This window comes from Triturus cristatus, chromosome 6, assembly GCF_964204655.1.
Source record: "Triturus cristatus chromosome 6, aTriCri1.1, whole genome shotgun sequence".
Lineage (NCBI taxonomy): Eukaryota > Metazoa > Chordata > Amphibia > Caudata > Salamandridae > Triturus > Triturus cristatus.
In genome coordinates, this window is record NC_140589.1 from 426,267,680 (window position 1) to 426,291,657 (window position 23,978).

General features: G+C 43.4%; 1 protein-coding gene across 1 annotated transcript in view; it reads right to left on the reverse strand.

Moving 5' to 3' along the window:
* Positions 1 to 23,648, reverse strand: part of LOC146817240 (glutathione S-transferase-like) — a 465,743-nt gene extending 442,095 nt beyond the window's left edge. Inside the window, exons 1-3 of the mRNA XM_085610837.1 lie at positions 23,500 to 23,648; positions 9,712 to 9,817; positions 3,622 to 3,673 (exon numbers count right to left, since the gene is read on the reverse strand). Coding sequence (XP_085466963.1) covers positions 3,622 to 3,673; positions 9,712 to 9,817; positions 23,500 to 23,528 — 187 coding nt within the window. The 5' untranslated portion in view covers positions 23,529 to 23,648. The remainder of the gene's footprint in view (positions 1 to 3,621; positions 3,674 to 9,711; positions 9,818 to 23,499) is intronic.
* Between the last annotated feature and the right edge of the window lie 330 nt (positions 23,649 to 23,978).

Consider the following 23,978-nt stretch of genomic DNA (forward strand, 5'->3'; position numbering starts at 1 on the left):
TAAGATAGTAAGTGTGAATGGGGGTAGTCACACTAGTGAGTGGAAATTTCAAAGGCTTATGCAAATTGATGTTTAGGCCCGAATGTTGACCGAATAGCTCAACCTCATGGATCATAGGTTTCAAATTCTGTTCAGGATTGCGTATATAGAGCAGCATGACTTCTACATACGCTGCAATGGCCAGGTTGTATTGTAGGGATCGAATGCCTCTACGAGAGTGGTATTCACGCATAGCACAGGCAAGAGGTTCCGCCACAAGGGCGTACAGTAGAGGGAAAGGGGGCATCCCTGCCAAGTGCCTCTTGAGATTGTGAATGATGATGAAAATAGCCCATTAACCCCAACGCGTGCTGACGGCTTAGTGTACAGCACATCAAATAATTTCAGGAATACCTCGCATACCACCACCCTTCGGAGGACAGCATATAAAAAAAAAAAAAAAAAAAAAAAAAAAAAAAAATCGCCATTCAAACGAATCTAAAGCCTTCTCAATATCTATGAAAAGGGCGGCAGCTCTTACCTTCGGGTCGATTCGTGCAATAGTGCTGAAAAGGGTTCTCAAATCACATGTGAGGGAACGGCCCGGAACAAACCCAGTTTGCTCTTGCCCAACCAGTTTTGGCAAAGGGGTGCCAACATGTTCAACAAAATCTTGGCATACAGCTAAGCGTCCGTATTAAGTAGTGATAGAGGTCTTTAAGAGGAGCATTGATCAGGCTGCTTCCCAGGCTTTAGTAACATGATCAGAATGGCTTCGCGCATCGAGGGCGGCATTATTTCCTCCTTTGCCATTTACTCAAATATATTCATCAGGTGGTGCATAAGACGACCCTGGTATGCCTTGTAAAAGGCCACAGTCAGGCCATCTGACCCTGGTGCTTTATCATTAGGCACGTCTTTTAGAGGTGCTGTGATTTCCATTGGGGGAAGAGGGGGCCATAAGTCTTTCCCTATCCGAGTTGTCCCGCCATTTCATCGCGATATGGGCGAGATAGTCCTCATCTGTTTCTTCTATTGTAAGTTTGGCGTGGTATACAGTTTTTTGTAATATCCACTAAAGGCCTCAACTATCTTGAGCGTGCTCCCAACCAGGACTCCATTTTCATCCTATATTTGCGAAATATCATTTTCACTTCTAGGGGGTAGTGTTAACCTAGCCAGTACCGAGCTGGGCCTGTCCCCTTCAGCATAAACCAGAGCAGTGGCATATTTCCCCAAGTGCTTAATCTCAACGTGTGCTAACTCATTGAATTCATCTTTTTGCGACCTAATTTGTGATAGCAGATTAGGGTCGCCACTTTCGTGGAATTGCTTCTCTAATGTTTTCATCTTTTGTAGTTGTGTTCTAAATCGATTTGAGAACCCCTGCGTGCTTCGCAATCGTCATGCCTCTGATGAACATGCTTCCCAGATAGTGGTCAATTTGGGCACGCTTCCCATATTGGTAGCAAAAATACTACTCTATTGCCTTACCCAGTTCGTCTCAAAAGATGGGGTCTAGCAAAGAGTACAGTGGGAATCGCCAGGTGGATTCCCTATGATGCATATTACTGATCTACACCGTCAACATGACGGGAGAGTGGTCGGAGAGCGTGCGCACCATATGAATGCATTCGCCTATGAAGGGTAGCAGTTCCTGCGATGCAAACGAATATTCTATTCTGGTGTGCGTGTCATATACAGAAGAATAGTGTGTATATTCCCTTCCCAGGGGTGAGCGATGTCGCCAAACGTCGGCGAGTCCCTCTGCAATGCCAGCTACCGCTCTGGCAGCCGTAGAAGGGCGCCTGGGGGGGCCTTTCAATCGGTCTAATTCTGGATCCTATATGCAATTAAAATCTTCCCCCAGAGTTGCAGTAAATGTGAGTATTGCGTGATTTTGCCATGTAGAGTTTGATCAAAATTGTGGGTCATCCTGATTGGGTCCGTAGACACCAACCAATAGCACGTTGAAATTATCCTTATGACATCTGGCTAACATGTACCTAAGCCCCGTATCTACTTCCACCTCCTGTACCTATAAACCTAAATTCCTACGCGCCCAAATCAGCACCCCTCTGGAACTCGAGTGGTCTTCTGAAGGTCAGATAGTTATCCGTGGATCTTATGTTTTGTGGCTAATGAATTCCATAGTGTGGCTGCTAGAGCAGGGATGAGGGCAACTGCCAGCCAAGTCAGGAGGACGGCCCCCTAACAGCTGCCACACACTTCCTTCTGGGTGAATTCCAAGCTATGTTCCTCCACTAGACAGAATTTCACAAGCCCATGATTTCCAAAACCTTGAACAGGACATAGACTTCTTATCAGCCGCACATGTAGGCCTCACAATGCCACAATTAAAACGTCTAGCCCATGCATCAAGAACAAATTGTAACTGCCAATCCCTGGTTGTTTGCGCTATGCACGAGTGAGTTTGAATACCATCCACAATGCCAATTGTAAAAATATTATCCACATGCTGCCAGGCACACTCAAATAGGTCTGTTGACTATATACACAGGCATCGGACTCCTTCAATAAGTTATGTTAATTTTATTTGCATAGCGCATAATTGCCCTGAGGCATTAACACATACAACACAGGCTCAATGCCTTCCTGAGTAGGCTCATTTCCTACAGAGCACAATGCTCACTCTTTGCATTACATACGCCAAAAGGTTAGCCAGTGACTTGGCAGAACAGGGGCACACGACTTGGAGCAGAATGAGACAGGACATAAACACAAAAAGACCTGCCTTACACAGCACGAGCCAAACCTGTGAATGCACAAGGCAGTCTAGGGAAGGTAACCCATTAAATGGCAGCTTCAAACAAATCCACTGTTAGGCAGGGAAATAAGATTCTCATACAAACAGGCATGCAGTCCGGTATGGCATACTCCCTTATTGTCCTTGCACTGGCCTTCAGGTTGGTAATGTATAGACTGTTGCAGGTATGTGGTCCAGCTGCTCTGTATTGTATGGTGGCGCTCCCTCCAAGGATGCTTTTGACAGGCGCACCCCAATAAAGGTTGAAAACAACTCATATTTGCCCATCTATAACGAGCTATCAGGAAAATATAATACTGAACAACTTGATTTTCCCACGCGAAAAAGTACAGCCACATCTCCTGCAATTCGGAATATGGTTAGAGGAGCTACTTTATTACTATAATATCCTAATTGGAATGCTCACATTGCAATGTATTAGTAAATGTATATTCTGTAACACTTCTGCTCAGGCAGAATCCGATATGTAGAATGGACTCAGGAGTCCCTTTTTGGCACACTTGGACAACATGAGCATCGTTCCACCTTTTTTTTTCTTTTTAAACCACAGAAAAGTAATACACCTACCTTTTGGGAAAGGCACATCTCTCCAGTCTCATCACGTTTCTTCAAATATAGTTTGATAGATAACAATTTAAGTCAACAGCAAAATAATGAATTGCTTAATTCTGGGAATTGTAGATTTTAAGGAAACAAACCTTGAAAAATTCTAAAACAATTAATATGTATCCCTGTATTTGAAAAGATTAGGTTTTGAAACATATATGATACTGGCCAATATTATAAACTCTTAGATACCAAGTGGAAGAATCAAGCAAAGCCTTGAATTGTAAGGTACAACACTTGAGCCCCACCTTTCAATAACCTTTCATAATCTTGCCTCGTTTCCAAAAACTTTTCTTGAAACTGAAAAAAGAAAAGAGAAAATGGATTTAATCCATGATGGGTCATCGTAAATAACAAACAATTATTTAATACAGTGCATAAAAATCCCTTTCAGGACTAAAACAAACAGTGCACCTCTTAACACTTCTGGCCTAGCAGCGGAAAATAGGTATACCAAATAACACAATAGTTCATCATAAGGTGGGTGCATTGAAAGCTGAACTCATTAAATGATATAGTGCAAGTCAGCAAACTAACAAATTTAGAATAAACTGTTTATTGTGGTTCAGCTCAATCAGCATATCATGCACACTATACTCCTCACAACTAATCCTAATTTCATGTGTTCAAACACTACTTCATTGCTATTCAAAGTGAATAAATATGAAGATGCAGTGTTTCATACCTAAAAATGTTAACCAAAATATGAATACCTCCTAGACAGGAGGACAGGGAACTCAAAGAAATGGCTCCCATCTCCGCACTGGAGAATTCTGCGCCAAGAAAAGTGTGGAAACTGATATGGGATAGGATTTAACAAAACAAACCGTCACTACATTCAACATAAATAAAAGATCCATGGAGGTAACAGGGGTGTGGAATTTTTCCTGTAGGCCATGCCCAGGGCATATTGGTTGGGGTCTATAACAACATCTTTTTATATTTATTTTGTCCCTTAGACTGATAGGCCCAACACCCTGCTGCACAAACCCCCTTGTTCGCACTTGTCCTTATGCTTCAGTAATGTAAAGCTTTTATTATTAGGTTGAGTGCACTTAGGAAATGTTGTATACTCCGACTGCTCTACTAACAGTGGTTCCAGTATAAAAACGTGTACACACGTTTGCAAAGTTTAACAATATGTGCCTAAGTATAATGCTCCCAGAATGCTCTCTGATTAGATGTAAAAATATTTAGAAGCTTGAAAGTAGGATTGTTGATTCTTTACTTTCAAAATAAAATGTTCACAAAAAATGCAACTAGGAAAAAATGTTTTGCTAAACTACTGTGAAACTTTCGGTACCATTTCTTTGAAGCGTCATTTAGTTAAATAGTTTTATTTTTTTGATGGAGTTTTGTATAGTGTGAACTTGACCCGAAGGTATCGGGTATCAGAGCGCTTTACATGAGCACCAGTTGCGTTACACAAGGACACATTCGTTCATTATTGTTAGGCACGGGGAGATTACGTAATTTGCCCAGAATCACAGGATGTTGTGCGTCCTTGCCAAGACTCGAACCAGGTTCCCTAGATTTGAAGTCGACCGCCCTATCCGTTGGGCCACATCCTCTCCCCAAATTCATGCAATTATATTCATAATGGAAAATCAGTTTAACCAGTTTCAATAAGATTATGAGAAACATGAAAATAAACAAGCATTGGTGAAGCAAATAGGTCGTACATTGGTGGTCAGCCTTTTGGTTTTGTCAATGCGCGTCTTGTATTGACTTGGTTTTAGTAAAACGGTATTGTCGTGGGAACTGCCAGGGCCGCCCCATTATAATAAACATTGGAAAAGCGAAAATATTTTTGGGTCTCAAAAAGCACACATTGGCACAGTAGTCCCTGGCAATGCACAAAACTACTTTGTGTGCCGAGACAGTGCTTGTGAAAGAGCAGAATGCTGTCCCTCACAGTGAAGCCAGCCCACAGAGAGATTTTTTTATTTAAAAAAAAATAGGTCTTGGTCAACACTAGACCTAATATGGGCCCATTATTAAAGAAAGTCACAAAGGTGCACCCTTCGTATATGTCCTTGCATTAGTGCAGATTTACAACTTTAATGAATTCCCCCAAAAATTTCAGAAGCCAGGGAATTGTACTTTGCTCACGCGAAAATCAGTTGAGGGTTTAAAATGTTATATGTCCTCCATACGCCAACCACATTTTTTCCAACCCTGGAAGAAGTTTTACTTCTGTACTTGCAGGAGTAAATTTCCAACCTTTATCAGTATAAGAAAAGTTTAGAGAAGACCTGGTGAAAACCCCTAAAACATGCAAGTTAGTAGGTTTGCGAAGGCTCAAAAAGGGCATTCCAACCCTGGAACTATTGCTAAACGCTACCTCCAGCTCCAGTATGTACATCTGTGGAAAGGTGGCAAAAAAGGGAATGGTTAGTATTCAAACCTTACTATAGTATGAGCCCTGGCATAAATAAGAGAGGCTGTTATCCAAGCTTATATAATGAGAATGTAGCCATCGTTTTTGCCACACTACATGGCACTAAAGGGGCCAGTGGCTTCTTGAAGCAACCTGTCCCACTGTCAAGTAGATATTTTAACAAATTCCACACCCCTGAGAGAGGAAGCTAGGTTTAAGTGATGTTGCTTCTGGTAGCCTGCTGCTAAAACATATATAGAAACATTTCCTGTATCCCAGTAGCCCTTCCAGGCAACATCAAGTCATCCCTATGGCCAGAAACCTTGGGTCCACCTTGAAATTCTCATGCACCTTTTCACCACCACGTCATCAAATCCCACCTCTGCTGGGTACTGTACTGCCTTGTAAATAAATGAACACTGGAACTCATTTGGTTCCCACTGTACACCGTAGGCCTGTGACATATGCATTGAAGTGATGAGTCGAAGACAAGCTTAGAATGTGGAGTAGTAACTTACACACAGAAGAACAAAGGCGTGTACAGCTACTCTGTGTGTGTGGCATGGTTAGTGGCGAGTGCCTGGGGCAAAGCCCGTACACTTAAAGCGATCTTCCAGAGAGTTTGCCGTGGTCCAGCAAAATGTTCGTGCCTGCCATGTATGCTGCAGTCGAAGTGCAGAATTGACGCTGGCACTGGTTAAGTCTCAGTGCAATGGCAGCCTGTTTAAAATGCTTGAAGATAAAGAAGGCGACATCGAAAGTCTTCAGTTCGGTGGCCTAGAACTGAATGAAATGGCCACAAATAAAAGGTAGTGTGCCATTATGCAAATTAATGCCATACGCTATATGGAGTAAGAAGGCTAAAGGCGAATGCAACCTGGTTACGAAAGCAGCACATAGCCATAGTTCAGTAGAAGTCAAACAGAAATTCATGTGCTTTAAAACAGAGACTAACCAGGTTGTGAGGAAACATTTAAGCACAACGCTGACCAAATATCATAACTATCTGCTTTCATGGACTAGTAGATTACAAAGTTTATCTACTAACCAAAACATTACCGAATAATCGTTCAGCAAAGTGCTGCGAAGCATCCCCAGGAGGGGCGTCACGGGTTGCGTTTGACATCTGCATGACAAGCGCCAAACCTGCCAGCTCCAAACAACTACCTGTTTGCCTTCAATTAAAGAGCTCCGATGAAGAGCTATGGCAAGACCCAAGCTCCAAAAGTCATTAAGGTTGATCCCCAAGCCACCACTTCACAAGGCGCTAAGGATGCTCTGCCTGATCAAGTTCCACACGAAGCGCCTGTGAGACAACTACTGCCCACAAATGTATATTCAACTGCTGCATTCTTAAAACCACCATCTGCATAGATGGATTAGAAGAAAAAGATGATAAAAAGATTATAAAGTATATGATGAACATGGCTCATGAAAGAGTTAAAAAAGCCATTAAAAAAAGTTACCACCAGAAGGTAAAGTGATGCAAGATCAAATCAAAACAGCCTTGAATGTCAAGTTTAATCCAGTGCCAAACGTAGTTTATGAAAGATACATATTCAGGCAAGACCATCAGAGACTAGGTAAAACCATCAACTAGTTTCTAGAGAGAATGCATGTTCTGGTGAAGCACTATAAATTCAAAGGAAACTCTAAGCTTAGAACTGTCTTTTCATAGGTCACGTAAATGTAAGAAGATCCCCAAAAAAATATAAAATCATGCGAGCTATTGAGAGTGCCACTGAAATTGACTACTTTGATTACAAACTTCATACAGAGGATGTAGCTGATGCTAGCCCTGCCTAGTTGCACAGCATAACAGACAGCCAAAGTCCTGGAGATGTATCGGGGTATATGCCAGTAAAAACCTGTCACAAACGCTACATGCTTTCTCGCAAATGGAGAAAGGCAGTTTGGGAGTCGTCTGGGCTTGCGAATATTTCCATGTATTGACTGATCATAAAGCACTGTTGATGATATTTTGTAATCCCAAAGCCAAGATGCCTCCTCACATTGAACGTTGGGGTTACAAGAAAACAACTATACAATTCTTCATTGCCCAGGGAAAGATCAGAAACCTGCCGATTATTTTGACGAGTGCTATTTCACTGCCCTGGCACCCCCAGCTAAGACAGGGGAGGCCTACATCAATTTTATTGTGAAATCGAGCACACCAGGTGCCATGTCTTTCGAACAAATTGTCACCGCCACGAGCCAATATAGTGACATGTTAAAGTTAAAGGACATTAGTACTCATCAATAATTGAAGCAGCACTCTAGACCTCTCACTAGTGACAGTGACCATTTGAAGTTCAATGACCTTTCAGTGACTTAAGAAGGCCTCATTCTGTAATGTACAGGAATTGTGATTCTGAGAGTCTGCGACAAGTGATCGACGTCACCCATGAGGGGCATTGAGGAAGTTGCCACCAAGAGAGCTCTCTGTGACCGAGTTTGGTTCCCTTATCTAGACAAAATGGTCGGAAAAAAATTAAAGACTTGTCTTATATGCAACTGCCTTTCTTCTCATGTTATTCAGCACCCTTTGAACTTGTCAGAATTGCCACAACATGCTTTGGAGAGAATTGCTGTTGCTTTATTTTGTCCTCTTGAGAATTGACATCACCTTCTAGTCATTGTTGATGAATACTCCAGTTTTCCATTGGTAGAAGACCTTTCATCCATAAAACATGAAAAGGTTATTCAAAGATTAGATGGCATCTTTGCAACATGGAGTGTACCTGCAATCTTAAAATCAGACAATGGCCCACCTTTTAAAAGTTCAGACTAAAAAGACTTTCTAAATTATCCCAAAGTAAAGCATCAAAAAAGCACTCCTGTTTGGCCGCGAGGCAATGGCCTGGTAGAACGGTTCATGAGTACTCTAAAGAAAGCTGTTCAGCATGCTGCACTGAAGAAGCTCTACCTTAAAATTGTTTAAAACACTGAGCTTACGGTTCTACCCCTCACTCAACGACACAGGAAAGCCCAGCGACTCATGTTTAGAAGACCCATAACGACCAAGCTGCCCCAATAGACCAACCTCAGATCCACAAATAAAGACATTTAGACCATAAACTTTGGTCGCAAACAGAAAATAAAAATATATGAAGACAGACAACGTCATGTGAAAGATGTCACCTTTACAAGAGGTGATGGAGTGCTTGTCAAACAACACAAGAAAGTCTGATGCTCCTTTTTAGGCTGAATTATTTATCATCACTAACACTAAAGGACACATGGTGACTGCCTAGCATCCTGAAAAGCCCCTTACAAGAGATTCCTCTAATTTTCGACATGCGGCCCATCAATCACCAAATATCGATTTCAATGTAGAGACTGGGTCCCAACAGACTGTTGATGACTTTCTGTCTGCTGATAATTCTACCTCATCTGTGCAGATCACTGACACTTTGCCGGTTTCCAGTGACCTGATCAGGACGTGTCATTCAGGCGCTATGAAGAATAATTGAAGAATTATAGTTGCCTGTTTATCTATGATCATCTGTGTGTTTATACATGTACTTATTTGTGCATTTATTTATTTTTCTAGTTTGAAAAGTTGTAACTTTTTGTTTGACAAAGCAGGTGATGTAGTGTATCGTAAACAAGTGGATACTGAAACTCTTATGGTATCCACTGTACATTGTAGGCCAGTGAAGTAAGTGTTGGAGGGATGAGTTGAAGGCAGGCTTAGAATGTGGAGTTCTGACTTACACGCAGCGGAATAAAGACATGCACAACTACTCTCTGTGTGGCGTGGTCAGTGGCGTGTACCTAGGGCTGGTAGGACGGTACAGCGACCACTTCAAGAATATACACATCATGGAAGCCTAAGATGAACGATAAGACTGCTACTGTAATGGTTTTCTACCATTAGTAGAGCATTTGTAAATTGAATGTTCACAATAAAATGTACGCAAAAAAAAAAAAGTATTGCTTAAAACAGAAAACAAACCTCAACCCCAGCGGCTCCCAAAAGCCACCGTATTGGTTCCATTCTGCCTCTCCCCTTTGTATAGTGAAGTGTGGGTTTGTCGGCCATGGTTCCTACTTTCAAATACCTGTAAAACAAAACACAGGGAGTACTATTCAACACAAAATGACGTGACTGACATATAATACTTATAGTACGCTGCTTTAGAAGCTGGTTTCATTCCATCTTTTACTATGTTAATATCTTCAACATGCTGACACTTTTTCTTTCCACACACTTCATCTTCCCACCTCAAACATTGATTAATTTTCATCAAAATAGTGCTTTGTAATATGGCTTCCAGGACAAAAGGTCTTCACTCCTTATTACCCACCAAAAATTACTAAACGGAGAACAAAAGTATGACAGTTTTTTCAATACAACTTGAAATTGTTAGATAGTACACTGGCTCAAACAAAATTGTCCTACAAAGATGAACAAATTGTCAGAATTAAAGTTGAGAAGCAAATATGTACTCCGTCAAATGAAATGACCCAAACTCCAGCTCTGGAGCTAGGAGGAGAAAATCTAACTTTGTGAAGGGGGAAACATCAAACTCAAAACAGGTGTTAACTACCCTGAATTATTTTAGTATGTTTATTTTGGAAATGGGCACACCCAAGTATTCAGGGTGGGGCCTGATAGAGTAAAAAAGCAATACTTGTGGAGTTGTCCTGGAAAAAATGGCTGGAGATATTGTAAATATTTTTAGGAGTTACAAAAACAGAAACCATGTCTGGGTCCTCAATCACGAACGAAAAGTGCAGCTTTAAACCAACAATTTGGATGGGTTTATGTAGTCTTTTGCCTCCAATTAACAATTTGATTGAAGCAGACAGTGAGTGGAGTATCCTGGACCAGGATTAGTAGACTGTGAGGGAAGAGGGGTTAGTTTCTCATTACTCTATTTTTCTTCCAAAACAATTTTTATTTGCATTTCAATGTTATAAAATATGATGGGTCATGTTCGCTCCAATACAGGTACAGCACATCTTGTAAAGGAGAACAACATGCATGCTGTCCGTAGACTTGGCTAAGAAAGATTGTTACAGCACCATTGACGCAAGGAAAAATGGGGTGTGAGATTAGAGGGATAAAATACCTGAACTGAATGAACGCAAAGAGGCACAGTTGTACCTTTTTAGGTCTTGCTGAGCCCCAGCGCTTGCGCTGGCTCGAAGAGACATTTTGTATGTGGGATTTTCAAAGTGCTGCTGGCTGGCCTAACGCTTGCGTTCACGCAATTGTGCACGCGCGCAGCCGTCCGCCAGCAGCACTTTGAAAACTCGTGTGCGTCATCGCGATCACTTTCGCTTTCAGAGCGATCGCGATGACGCACGCTTTCAATGCTTGTTATTGCTTGTCTTTCCTTCTTTCCCACCGCCCCCACTTTCTTTCCTCCTCTGGGGCTGCAGCTTGTATCAATCACAATGCGCCAGACACAGTAAAAAGGAAGCAACGACCCGCCCACAATCCACCGCGAGACCAGCCTTTATTGTTGTGTGCCCTCCCCTCCCGTTTTCCCCCACACAAACACACAGCTTTAGTACCCCCTCCAGCCGGCATAATCCAACTCCCAACCAACCTTTGTGCCGCTAGTCATAAGCAGGGGAAGCCACACGGACATATGAGTGCCCCCTCCCCTTCCACTGCCTCCCGAGTGTCTGCAGAGTGCTTCACCGTCTAGCGCTCAGAGTCTGCCTTCACTGCGCTATATTCATGTACTTTTATCAGAGCCGTGAGGTGGGCGAGCAGCTCCGCCAAGTGATGTGGCGGCATTGCAGAGGCTGCCGGAGCCACTGTGTTGTCTTTCCTTCCTTACCACCCGCCCCCACTTTCTTTCCTCCTCTGGGGCTGCAGCTTGTATCAATCACAATGCACTGGACAGTCAAAGGAAGCAACGCCCGCGATCCACTGCGAGACCAGCCTTGCTGTGTCCTCCCCTTCCGTTCTCCCCCACACATACAAGCAGTTTTACTACCCCCTCCAGCCGGCATAATCCAACTCCCAACCAACATTTGGCCAACATGGACCCACAGAGCCACCATAGGTGAACTGTTAACCGGCGGCTTGCAGGGAAGCCTGTCAGCGCTGTGCCTGAGCTAGCAGTAGACCTTCCTACGTCACAAACGAATAAAAAAAAACGCGGCCACTCTTTTTTTTTTATTTCTTTACTTTGCAGCAATCGTGGCACCCAAGCTTTACCTTTAACCATGTTAAAGTAAAGCTTGGTACCGCGATTGCTGCAAAAGTAAAGAAATAGAAAAACAAGATTTCTTTACTTTTTCAACAATTGCGGCACTCACGCTTTAGTTTAACATGGCTAAAAGATAAGCGCGGGTGCCGCTAACGGCGCAAGTTACAAAAAAAATAACATCATAGCTACGACAGACACAAATGGTAACACTACAACAGACACAAATGGTAACAAGAACACAAACAGCTGTCGCCACGCCACTTGACTGTGAGAACACACGCAATAGTAAGAAGCATTTGCAATGCAATAGGTCTCGCAGTTACACGAGTTAAAGCTATTGGCATTGTAAATGACAATGCCAATAGGCATTGTTATTTGCAATGTCAATAGCTCAAACTCGCGTAAATGCGAGATCTAATGCATTGCAAATGCTTGTTAACTAGGGAAGGGAAGACGTTATCGCTTGGAACAGTAGCATGCAACCTATAATGCAGAAAACAGGGGGTGGAATTAAAGCAGGGGTGCAGGGGGAATGCGGTCCAAAGCTAAATTAGTGTCATAAAGGAAGCGGAAGTAGAGCTGCTTGAGAGATTAAGGAGGGCAGTGGGATATTACAGGGGCAGATGAAACAAGATTAGTGTATATAGCCTGGTATGAATGCTTGGAGTCAGAGTTAAGGGGGAATTTAAGTCTGAATGTCAGTAGAATTGAGGAGGTCCGACAATAGCAGCTGGGTTAATTATGCGCCCCAGTACTTTGTGAGGGGATGCTTATGGAGGCCATGGATCTCTTTCCTGTGCAGTGTGTAGCTGTCAGCACAAGACCACTTCAAGAGGGTCTGAAGTCAGACAACTGAGGAGGGTTAGGTGGGAATGGGGACTCTGTTGCTACTGGGGTGTAATTGAGGACTTAGCCAGAAAAAGGGCCAGCTTGACCAATTGGCTACTCGATGTCTCTTAGATCTTTTGTATTCACCCAGGGCTATCGAGGGCCTATCCTGAAGGATGGGGTTGGGCGTAATAGCAGAGAGTAGATTGAGAACATATATCCAAAATGGTCTGAGGAGGGGCACTACCTCACATAATTTTAAAGTTTGCTCTTTGGGCAAACAACGGGGGGGGGGGGGAAGAGGATTTTGCTTGGGGGAAGCATCTGTTAACAGCAGCAGGAGAGAGATATGCCCTGTGGAGAAAAAAGTATTGTATCAGCTTGAATTTTGCGTTACCGGAGATTTTATATGTAATGTTGTGGGGCCAACTGCCATTCCTCATCATGGAAGTCTACCAACTTCATCCTCCCATTTATCCCTCAAGTGAGTTAATGGCATGGATGTAAAGGAGAGAGGAGCCTTGTAAAACTAGGATATGTGCCTACATTCTAGGCCCATTGTGTAGGGGGTGTGCACTAAAGAATGGGGTTGGATAGGAAGGTCTAAATTGTGCCATAGACTGCGTACAGTATGTAGTAGGATATGGAATAGGAAAAAATAAACTGTGTAGCCCTTAAGTGTCGACTCGTTGTCACAGGAGATGTGGTCATTCTAAAGCAAGTTGCCCATCGTTTGTTTCTCACCACTCTACCCCAAGACAACTGTGACTAATCTTCACTAGGAGTAGTCACTTATTGAGGCTTGTTAGAAATGGGATTTCTGGTTGGCTAGGGCTTGCGCCAAATCCAGGCAGAAACCACCACTCTAAGTCAGGGCTGGGGAGTTACACGCCAAAGATAACCCCTGCTCACCCCCTTGGTAGCTTGGCACGAGCAGTCAGGCTTATCCCGGAGGCAATGTGTAAAGTGTTTGCGCGCGCACATAGCAACACCCTAGGCCCACCACAAAAGAAACTCCACACAAGGTTATATATGAAAAATAGCCTTTGTATTATAATAAACACATTAGATGATAATCACATAATTTACACTGTGCCAACAGGCACTGGGCAGAATTTTACAGGGGACTATTTACACAAGACAGGGGCCACATGGACCACTGTCAGAATTAGCACAAATCACCAATTGTAAATGTAGAACATATACCAACTGTAACACAAATTATAACTGTAGCGCACAACCAGTAACTACTGGCGCAATAATTACCTCAGCATTATCACAATAGAATCAGGTATCAAACCTATCCTTTATACATCACAGGGGCATAAACACATTATGCAATTTCTCATAAGTCTAACGCATTAGACCTTACCTCCTAAGTATAATTACACTAGGGGCGTATATCACACAGGGAAGTATAATCTCCCTTACGTAAACCTAAACAGGTAAAGCAACCTCCTATGCAGAAATCATATCTAGAGGTATAAAACACTGGGTGCGCAAAACATACTACACAAGGTACATTCCCTAACACCATAAGCATTAACACAGGGTGCGCAAAACATACTACCCACGGTACATTTCCCAACACCATAAGCATTAAACCACAATAGTACTTCAGTCACATTAAGGTCCAGGTTGCGCCAGAACCTAAACGTAGCAGCTGCCCACTACTTGCTGGGAAGCTGGGGACAAGAACAGGGCCTAAACGCTGCAGCTGGCACTAAGTGCTGCGCAGCTGTGGAAGTCAAATATGAGGAAACCAATGTGCCCCACGTTGGAGCCATCTAGGCTCTGAAAACAACCATGTCCCCATGGTGCGCACGGGCTCCTGAAATAAATATGCACCAACACAGAAAAAGTTGCCCCAAAGCACTAGGGAGCGCACTGGCGTTTTCAATAAAATATGTACTTGCTCCCAAGCACTAGAAATAACTGGACCCCCACCGTTGGAGCCTCTCTGGGCTCTAGAATAAGAATGTCACACATTGGAGCCACACGGGGCTCTGTAACAGCTGGGCCCCATGTTGGAGCGGCCCTCTGGCAGGCGGGCCGCTCGAGACAGGTCCGGCACTGTGTCTCGATCAGGCACTACCAGCGATTCACACAGAGCCCCCCTCAGCCACTTCCACTTACCGGGCTGTTCTCTTTCTGGCGGGGGCTCCTCCTCGTTGCAGCAGCATTTCTCTTGCTGCTGGGGTGGCCTCGGCCACCTGCCCTCTTCACCCGGGCCCCTTTCTGGGACCCGGGGCTTTTCTCTACACCGGCCGCCACCGCTCCTGACTTGCCGATGCCCGCGGGGCTCTCTCTCCTACACAGGAGCCCTGCCCAGGCATCGGCGGCCTCTGCCACCACTTCTTACTTCACCCGGGCCCCCTCCTGGGACCCGGGACTCTTTAGACATACGCGGGGCTCCCTCAACTCACGGGAGCCCCGTGAGGCATACACAGTCTTCTGGGCCATCTTCCTTCACCCGGGCCCCCTCCGGGGAAACGAGACTACTGCTCCTCTCACTGGCGGGGCTTCCCTCCTCGTGCGAGGAAGCCCCGCCCACTGGGACAGTCTTGCCTTCCTTCCGGGTCGTGCTGGGCAGCGGCCCGGAAGAGGTTCCATTGCGGCCCGGCCGCGGCGGTGATTTCTCTTCAGATGTCGGCGGCGATGCGGGGTGGGCATCCGCGAGTTAAAATCAAGATACAGGCGGGGTGGGCACCCGCCGGGACGGCAAGTAAGCGGGGTAGGAACCCGCAAGGACGGACAATAAGCGGGGTGGGCACCCGCCAGTTAAAATTCAAAAATAGGCGCCCATGCGGGGTGGGCACCCGCGAAAGGCACCACGATGCGGGGGAATCCCTACACTGGGGATTCCCTCTCCTTGAAGGGCAGCTCAGTGCTGCAGAGCCCTCGTGCTCCTTTGGGGGGATAGTTAAAATAAATCGTAGCGCTCACGAGGCGCTAGCTGCAGAAAGACAGTCTCCCCTAAAAAAAAAAAGAGAAAGGAGCAAGTCCAGCAAGAGTTCCGTTAGGGATCAAGGGGTAATGCAGGGCAGAAGGGTCCCCCAAAAAGAAGTCCTCCAGCATCCAGGGCATCCAGGGGCTGGGCAGGGCCCAGGGAGGCAAGCCTTCCCCTGAGCCCCAGCAGCAGCACGCCCCTGGTAGATTCAAGTACACAAAACAAGAACATTTTCATGGGGTCACAGTCCCTCTTTTATACACAGAATCCTTTGTCTCCAAAGGTGCAGGGAAGGGGCGAACCAGATGCAACTGGTTCCTGAGCACTTTGTTTTGCTCAGCTCCCTATTCACAGGACAGGCCAGGAACATCAGACGCACCACAGGGGGTGGAGCCAGCATTGTGTAGGGAAAGCCCACCCCTATTCAGGTCCCAGGTGTACTCCTCTCTGCCATCACTTGCAGATCTCTCCATTCACCACCGGGGCAGACCCATCCTGACTCCTGGAGCCAGACACACCAGCCAATCACACGCCAGACAGGTCACTGCACATTTATTACACAGACAGGCCAGCTTCTAGAAGTGGCACTTCTACACGAGACACCATAACGCCGCACACATCATTGCGCAGCATTCACTCTCACAAGTTCGCACATACCAAACTCGACCCTGCACTCCTCTCACATCAGGACTTAACACGGTCACTCAGATCCCCCATGCATTCCTATGGGAGGGCAGGTCAGTCTCACTAAAACATACACAGAGCGCACGCACTTTCCACTGGGGCACAGTGTGAAAGCGCCTAGAGGCCTAAAACCACTAGTACAACATAGGAAAAAGGAAAAAGGCTAGGATAATGCAAAAAGTTCTAGGGGTAAACTTGCCAGAAGAGCCAAGTCCAACAAGGCTAATGTATTCTAATTGCATTTTTACACCACTTCATACCCAAAACACATTATCTGACTAGCAGAAAACTACACACGTTCGGGGGGCTTGGTTCAAGTGTGCCGTATTTCAGCCGCGGCCCGTGGAGGGAGTTCCGTGGGGCGTACTAAAAACCGGAATATGGATAATTGGAGGCAAGTAAACAATTAAATAAATAAAACGAATTTCGTAGCGCGCGCTGCATCGCAATTTGCGATGCAGGGCGCGCTACGAAATTTGATTTATTTAATTGTTTACTTACCTCCAATTATCCATATTCCGGTTTTTAGTACCCCCCACGCTGACCCTCTCCCGCCCCGCCTTTCCGCCCACGGAACTCCCTCCACGGGCCGCGGCTGCCGTATTTGCTTTGGGCAATGTGGAAGTGTTTTGGTAGAAAAATCCACAAGCATGCATTCAGTGGAGTCTGGTTGACTAGAAGGACACCAAACTACTCTACTCCCACTACAATTAGCAGAAAATACACAGTCAACCTCTCACCTAAACGCACCACCACTGATAAAACTACAAAAAAGTTTCTATTTTCTGTAGCCAGTGCAGAGCCAGGTGAGTCAATTGATCAAAATCGAATCACTAAAAGCGATTAACATTCAAACCCAGAGGTTCCATGTTTTGTATTCCTGGGGATGATAGATCAATGGGAACTACCAGTCTGCTTCCTTCATTTTATTGCCATTGACTGACTAAGACACCACGATAAACTAACTAGATGATTGGGAATACAACTTTTGTATTGTATTTGCATTTAAAAGGTGCCTACTAAACCTGATGAGTCGTGAAAGAGCTTTACACCGCTCAATATGCTTTGGAGCCAAAGGTTACTGGTTTTCCCAAAGGTTACTTGGATTCGTTTTGTGCTGTCAAGGAACCATTCCATGCATTAACTCCAGTTTTTTTGTGCTGGATTGAATAGGATTTAGGAATGATCATTATGGGGGGTGGTGTGTTTTAATGCAGATGGTTGGTGGGAATTAACAGAATAGATTAGATATTGTTAGGTAGCACAGACAGACAACAATAGAGCATAAACGTGACTTAGAGTAGACTATGCTCAACAGTAGAGGCCATGCAGCGGATGGAAAGTAAGTAGATGGTCACTCGAAAGACAAGTATTTGCAAAGCCAACAGATCTCACCAATGCAGTTATTGGCATTGCCAATATGTTTTAGCCATGTTGTACACCAGTGTGGCTGCTGATTAGCATGGGTAAAGGTTAGTAGGGTAAAGAAGAGTGGTGTGGAGGGTCAAAGTGGAGTAGAGAGGAGTGTTATGGAGTGGCACAGAGTGGTGTAGAGCAATGTTCCCTCTAATTTTTCTTTCTCATGTGCGGCAATAGAATGTTGGTGTACAAACTATTCTTGCTTTTGTGCGCAACTGAGTAATAAGATGTGCAAAAAGTCAAGTCGACCATCTACCACTTAAAGATAAGTAACAAGCACTGGCACTTCCAAAAGGTCTTGCTTTTAATTTAAAGTCATTTCTTAGTCACAGATTGTTTTAAGCACTAAATAAGTCATCACACATGCACCTTTTCACACATCCATGCACTTGTGCATCCATAAATTACTTATTCATTCTCGCATTTATCAACTTACACAACCACAATACAACACAAGTTAGCCACATATGCAAGATAAATGAAAGAATAAAAGTAGAAAAAATAAGACATGCTATTGCCTAAAAATGGCAGACGCAAGCTTGCAATAACAAAATGAAACAAAGCAGCAGGTGGACATGTTGCAATGGTATTGTACATAGTTGTGGACGTCCTGCAATGGTATTGTACATTGAGACAGATTTATAATTGTGTTGCAATCCCCTTGCACCACACAAGTGGATGTAAGGGCGATGAAGCACTCATGTCAGATTTATCACACTATGCAAGGCCACCTTGCGTGGCCCTGCACGGCTGGATAAATCTGGAGTAACGCAAGACAGCTGAAATTGCTGCGTTGCGTTACTCTGACATGGGAGGCGTTCCATGGGTGGAGCATAGTGTGCAGTGACTTATATTGCAGTGGTGCAGAGTAGAGTGGCGCTGAATTAAGTGGCGAAGAGCACGGTCTTGCAGAGTAGAGAGGCGCTGAGGAGAGTGGTGCAGAGAGTAGTGGTGTAGAGGAGAATAGAGTGGCTCAGTGTGTAGTGCTGTAGAGTGTGGCAGAATAGAGTATAGTGGCATAGAGTGCAGTGTAGTTGGTGTGGAGTGCAGTGGCTTACATTCCATCGTTTTTTAGTATAGTGGTGTTTAGTGCATTGGCAGAGAGAGCAGTGGTTTCGAGTAGAGTGGTGTAGAGAGCCATGGCATAGAGTAGAGTGGCGCAGTGTATAAGTCAGTAGCAGGGAGTGCAGAATTGCAGAGTAGGCTGTCAGAGTGCAGTGGTGTGGCGTAGAGTGCATCAGCGTGTAGTGCAGTGGTATTCAGTGGTATAAAGAGCAGTGGCGTACAGTAGTGCAGAGTAGAATAGTGTGCCAGAGTGCAGTGATGTAGAGAACAATGGCGTACAGAGCAGTGACGTAAAGTGTTGCAGAGTAGAGTATAGTAGTGTAGAGTGCAGTTGTGTAGAGTAGATTGGCATAGAGTGCAGTGCCCGTGTGCACTGGTTGTGAGTTAAATGGTGTAGAGTGCACTGGCTTCGAGTGCAATGGTGCAGAGTAGACTCTTTCAGAGTAGAGTGGAGTGGGGAATGGCAGAGTAGAGTGGAGTTGAGTGCAAAGTAGATTAGAGTGGCATAGAGTGGATTGGCAGCCTGCACTTTTGCAGCATGGAGTGGTGCAGAGTGTAGTGTGGCAGAGTGCGGTAAAGTGACTGGCATAGAATAAATGTGTGGAGTGGAGTAGTACAAAGTAGAGTGCAGTGACGCAGTGTGGAGTGGCATAGAGTGGAAGATGCATAGCGTGGTAGCGCACTGCCATTACAGACAACACATCTTCAATTGAAATGACCATTACATTTGCACAGACATACATTTATTTTTACTGAGAATACTATACAGCACATAAACGAATGTGTGGAGAGTCATCATCCTATTGTATTGTCTGTATTTCTACCACTCAAATTACTTTCATATTTCACCATACTAATTCGGCACTAATCCTTTATGGGTTAATGGAGTAGCGTGCTTCAACACCCCATCAGGGGTAACAAGCACTATATAAATACAACCTTTTTTTTTTCTCTCCCTCTTCTATCCTTCTGCTATTCTTCCGAATCCAAGTAACTGACTAACCTATCCACCACTTAAAATTTACTTGCATGTTTCACTGTACTAATTCAACACTAATCCTCTATGGGTCCCGGAGTAGCGTGCTACTCACCGAAAAAGTGCTTCGACGCCTCGTCAGGGGTAGTAAGCGCTATAAAAATGCAATTATAATACAATTACAATACACTTCAGAATTACCGACCAAAAAAAGCTTCATTTGAGTTTTTCATACAATATAGTCTGAAATATTGGCACAGTTCCTTTACAGACAGTTACATTTTGTTGTGTGCTAGAAAAAAAATATAAAATGTACAGCCTTCTTCAAGCACTCTCCCATGAGCTGGCATGATTGTCACACCTTGAAGTCAGAGAAACAAAAGTAAACACTAAGCTTCCATGGAGAGAGCGCCTAGTATTTGACCTCCGCCTTTAAATGGACAGCAAATGTGACAAAATAAGAACAAGATTTAAAAGCATGTTTAGAGAAATCCAGTACAGGTGAAAGAATACAGTAATTAAGATTTTGCCAAGGAAAGGGACAAACTCATGCTGTTCAGCCTAAATGAATAAAGCCAACAAATAGAAAGCAAGCAAACGTGAGTTACAAACCACAAAATCAATGCTAAGCAATGGGCCGTACACATTTCCAGGGAAGCCTTCAAATGACCACCAAGAGGTCATTAGCAAACCAGACAGCTGCGCGGTGTGGTAGGCTTCGACCTAAAAAAACTGAGGCAGCATTGTGAAAAGTAAATGTAACACACAACCTGTAAGGCACCAAACTGTTTCAAGGCAATTTTGCTTAACTGTAGCAATAATATGGAATGTGATCTTTGCACAATTGTGTGTTTGTGTTTATTAGAGATTAACATCTCTAATGCCTGGCTGGGCCCTTTGTGAGTATCCTTTACTCCCCCTCACTGCTACAGATACTCACCACACTGTCAGTCATCCACAGGTGTCCCTACATTGATAGGTTCTGATGAGACCCCACACTGTTAGCTGGATCGAAACGTTGTCAACAACTTGAAGCAAATCAATTTCCTGTCCCTACTATTATACTAGGAGGCTGCTAACATTTATTGTGTATCCACTGAATGGTGTTTTCTGTAACAACATTGAAACCTTGTTCTCATGTCACAAAGCTCACAATCGATACTCAAAGGTTTCACCTTTTTTTACTTGGGACACTCCGCACTGAAAATCTATAACAAATGCGAATTTTCATATATAAAACAGCTAGTTTCTCTATACACTCTGTTACATGCCCCTTTTTTCTCAGACACTTATATGCCCCATTTAACTGCAATTGCACTGATATATATATAATATATAGTAATATCGGCCATTAAGTGTCCACAGGAACCACTGGTTTTTTTTGTTTAATTGTAAGTACCCTGGTTTCATGTGAGTAGGGTGTCCCTTGTGTTCTCTTACATGTGATTATTAGAGAAGCTGCTCTAAATCATACCCGCCATTGAGTTACATTAATTACACTGTCATGGTGTCTATATGGATATGCCCGTACATACATACACACACTTTTAGGTTTGTAAAATTTTGAATAAACTTTGAATTAATAAGCATTTTTGCATTACGCGGGCTTACGATCTTGCAGAAAAGAACTTGACAAGATAATTCGAAAAGATCTCAGTGTTTATCCTAATTATCAAGCAGAGGACATATTAATATAATCAAGTGCTAATAGGTGCCTACCCAAGTAACATTTAAACACCTCCTGGCGCCCTTTATCCTGATAAGTTCCAAGTCCAATGTTTTCAGCATAGCTTCAACAGCTTCCCTAGCATTATATAATAATGATGTAATCTAGCTGTAGACTTAACAAATCTTATACTCAAACTGACACATATAGTGACAAAAGCTGTCACCCATGAATCCGATAAGTAGGATTTATTTTTTACTCTTTTGGGAAAATGAATATGGTCCGCTCCTGGCTCTCTTTTGTCCTTTACTTACAAGTTTGATTACATTTACATACTTTTTTGTTTTACATTTGGAAATAAAATTTCCTGATCTGACCTGTTACAATAAAAAATATTTATTGCATGAAATAAAAAGAACAATTGCACAGATATTCAAACAAAGGTAAACCACGGTTAACTCTTAACTGCTTTTCAGTGCTGAAAAATACACTTAATTGTTCCTGTGTTTATGAGTTATTTGAATGTTACAGAGTGAAATTCAGGACTTGTGCAGTATTTTAGCATTTTGATATAACATTCTTAAAATGCTTACAGTATGTGTAAGAAGCCTGGCACATTAGTGACAATACCATTGGAGTCAAAGTCATCCTAGGCAGTGCTGGTGAAAATAAACCACATGCCTGGAGATCTGTGCATGCTCTAAAAGGAGTTAGGTGTGCTGAGGGAGGCTCTATGAATCTGAGCATCCACATGTGAAGATGAACTTCAGTCTCTTGTCCACGCACGCCTCAAGTTGAAACGATAGCTGAAATTCAAGATATTGCTTTGCTAAATGGCTACCTACTTGCATTGAGAACATTCGGATCTGTTGCGGTTTTCGAGGACAGCCACATAATATACCTTTATACAAATAACCTAAATTGGAGTCTTTCACAGAGTCGAAGTGGTAATTGTCTTGACATAGTTCCAGCTCTCCTGGAGCTATTTGGACACCCCGGCTGTTCTTGATTAAACCAAGATAATGTGTGCTAAAGAAGAGGAAACTCGCAGCAGTCTCGACGAGAAACGCGTCAATTCTTGATACAAAAGTGAGTGCCGATGGTGATAATGACCTACTGGTCACAATATACTACTGTTTAATATTATTTTTTCTCATTTGCTCTGCGGACCCATTTTGCCAATGCTTAAGCTGCGCTAATTAAATGTAGCAAAATAGATGCTAATCGAAACTTTCGAATGAGCCTGAAAATAAATCTATGTTCCAATCAAAGAGAATTAAGGTGTTAAATTCGATATAAAAAGCACTATGAAATGACACTAGCAGTCTGTCGTCACCCGGTCAATGTGCAATATCCACAAGAGTAACTAAAGGATGAACGAACTGAGAAATCGCAATGCGAGATAAAGCCTTACCTGAACTCCAATCCAACGCCAACTCCATTTGAGCATAAAATCGTGATCTCGGTTTGTAAAACAAATCCGAGTAAATAACAAATATAGGCAGGCGTGTTAAAAAAAAGTATTTACACCACACTAGAGAAAGCTAGTAAATCACAGAGAAAATTAGCCATATGTGTTACATTGACAACCGTCTTTGGTCCCCTAACCGATGTTAGTGTCGTGTTGTAAGTCAAATAAGAGCAAATGTTAAGAAGAAACTGGCGCGGGGTAAAACATCACTGAAACATTCAACAGTAAAACGAAAGTAACGGAGACAAATCATAAGAGTAAGGGGTTGATCAAGTACAACTATTTGGTTCAATTACACACTGAAAGAGAGACATTTTGTTTTTTAACTCGCGAAATGACAACTAAGCTAACGAAAAATAACACAGAAATACGAGCAACAGAGTGGGAAACTCGGTGGGACTTAAGGGCCATTGGGCAAAAAGTCAGAAAAGATAAGTTCGTAAGTGTTCGAAAACACTGTGACTCTTAGTTGTAAAAGCACGTCAATTATTATTTAACAGTTTTTTTGTTTTACCTTAACAGTGGTCCACAGCGCCCAAGCATCAATTGGTAACAGGGCACTCGCTGCAAAGGAGGAGAGGCAAAGCTCTGCAAGTGAGTTGTACAAACTAGTGGAGGCGTGTCTGAGAAGCGGGCAAGGTCTCGCTGTGAGCAACATAGAAAAGGGACAAACAGGCAACTCCGAGGCACGCATAAGAGCGAAGGCGGTCCTTTCCTGTAACGATCGTGTTGAAAGAGCGGCATCGTGTCTTGTGCTCGGCGGTTTACTTCTGCGTAAAAACTGAAATGAAGCACTTATATGCCCAGGTATTGTAAAATATGGTGCTATTGTTCGTGTATATTTTGTAATTATTGATTCTGTTGTTCAATGTATATTTCAAGCAAACATAAAATTTAACAAATGCAACATATTTCTCTTCTTGCTCACAAACTCACTTGCATTAAACTGATAAACGTCACAACTTTTGCTTGCTTTCCTGTAGATCTGTATTG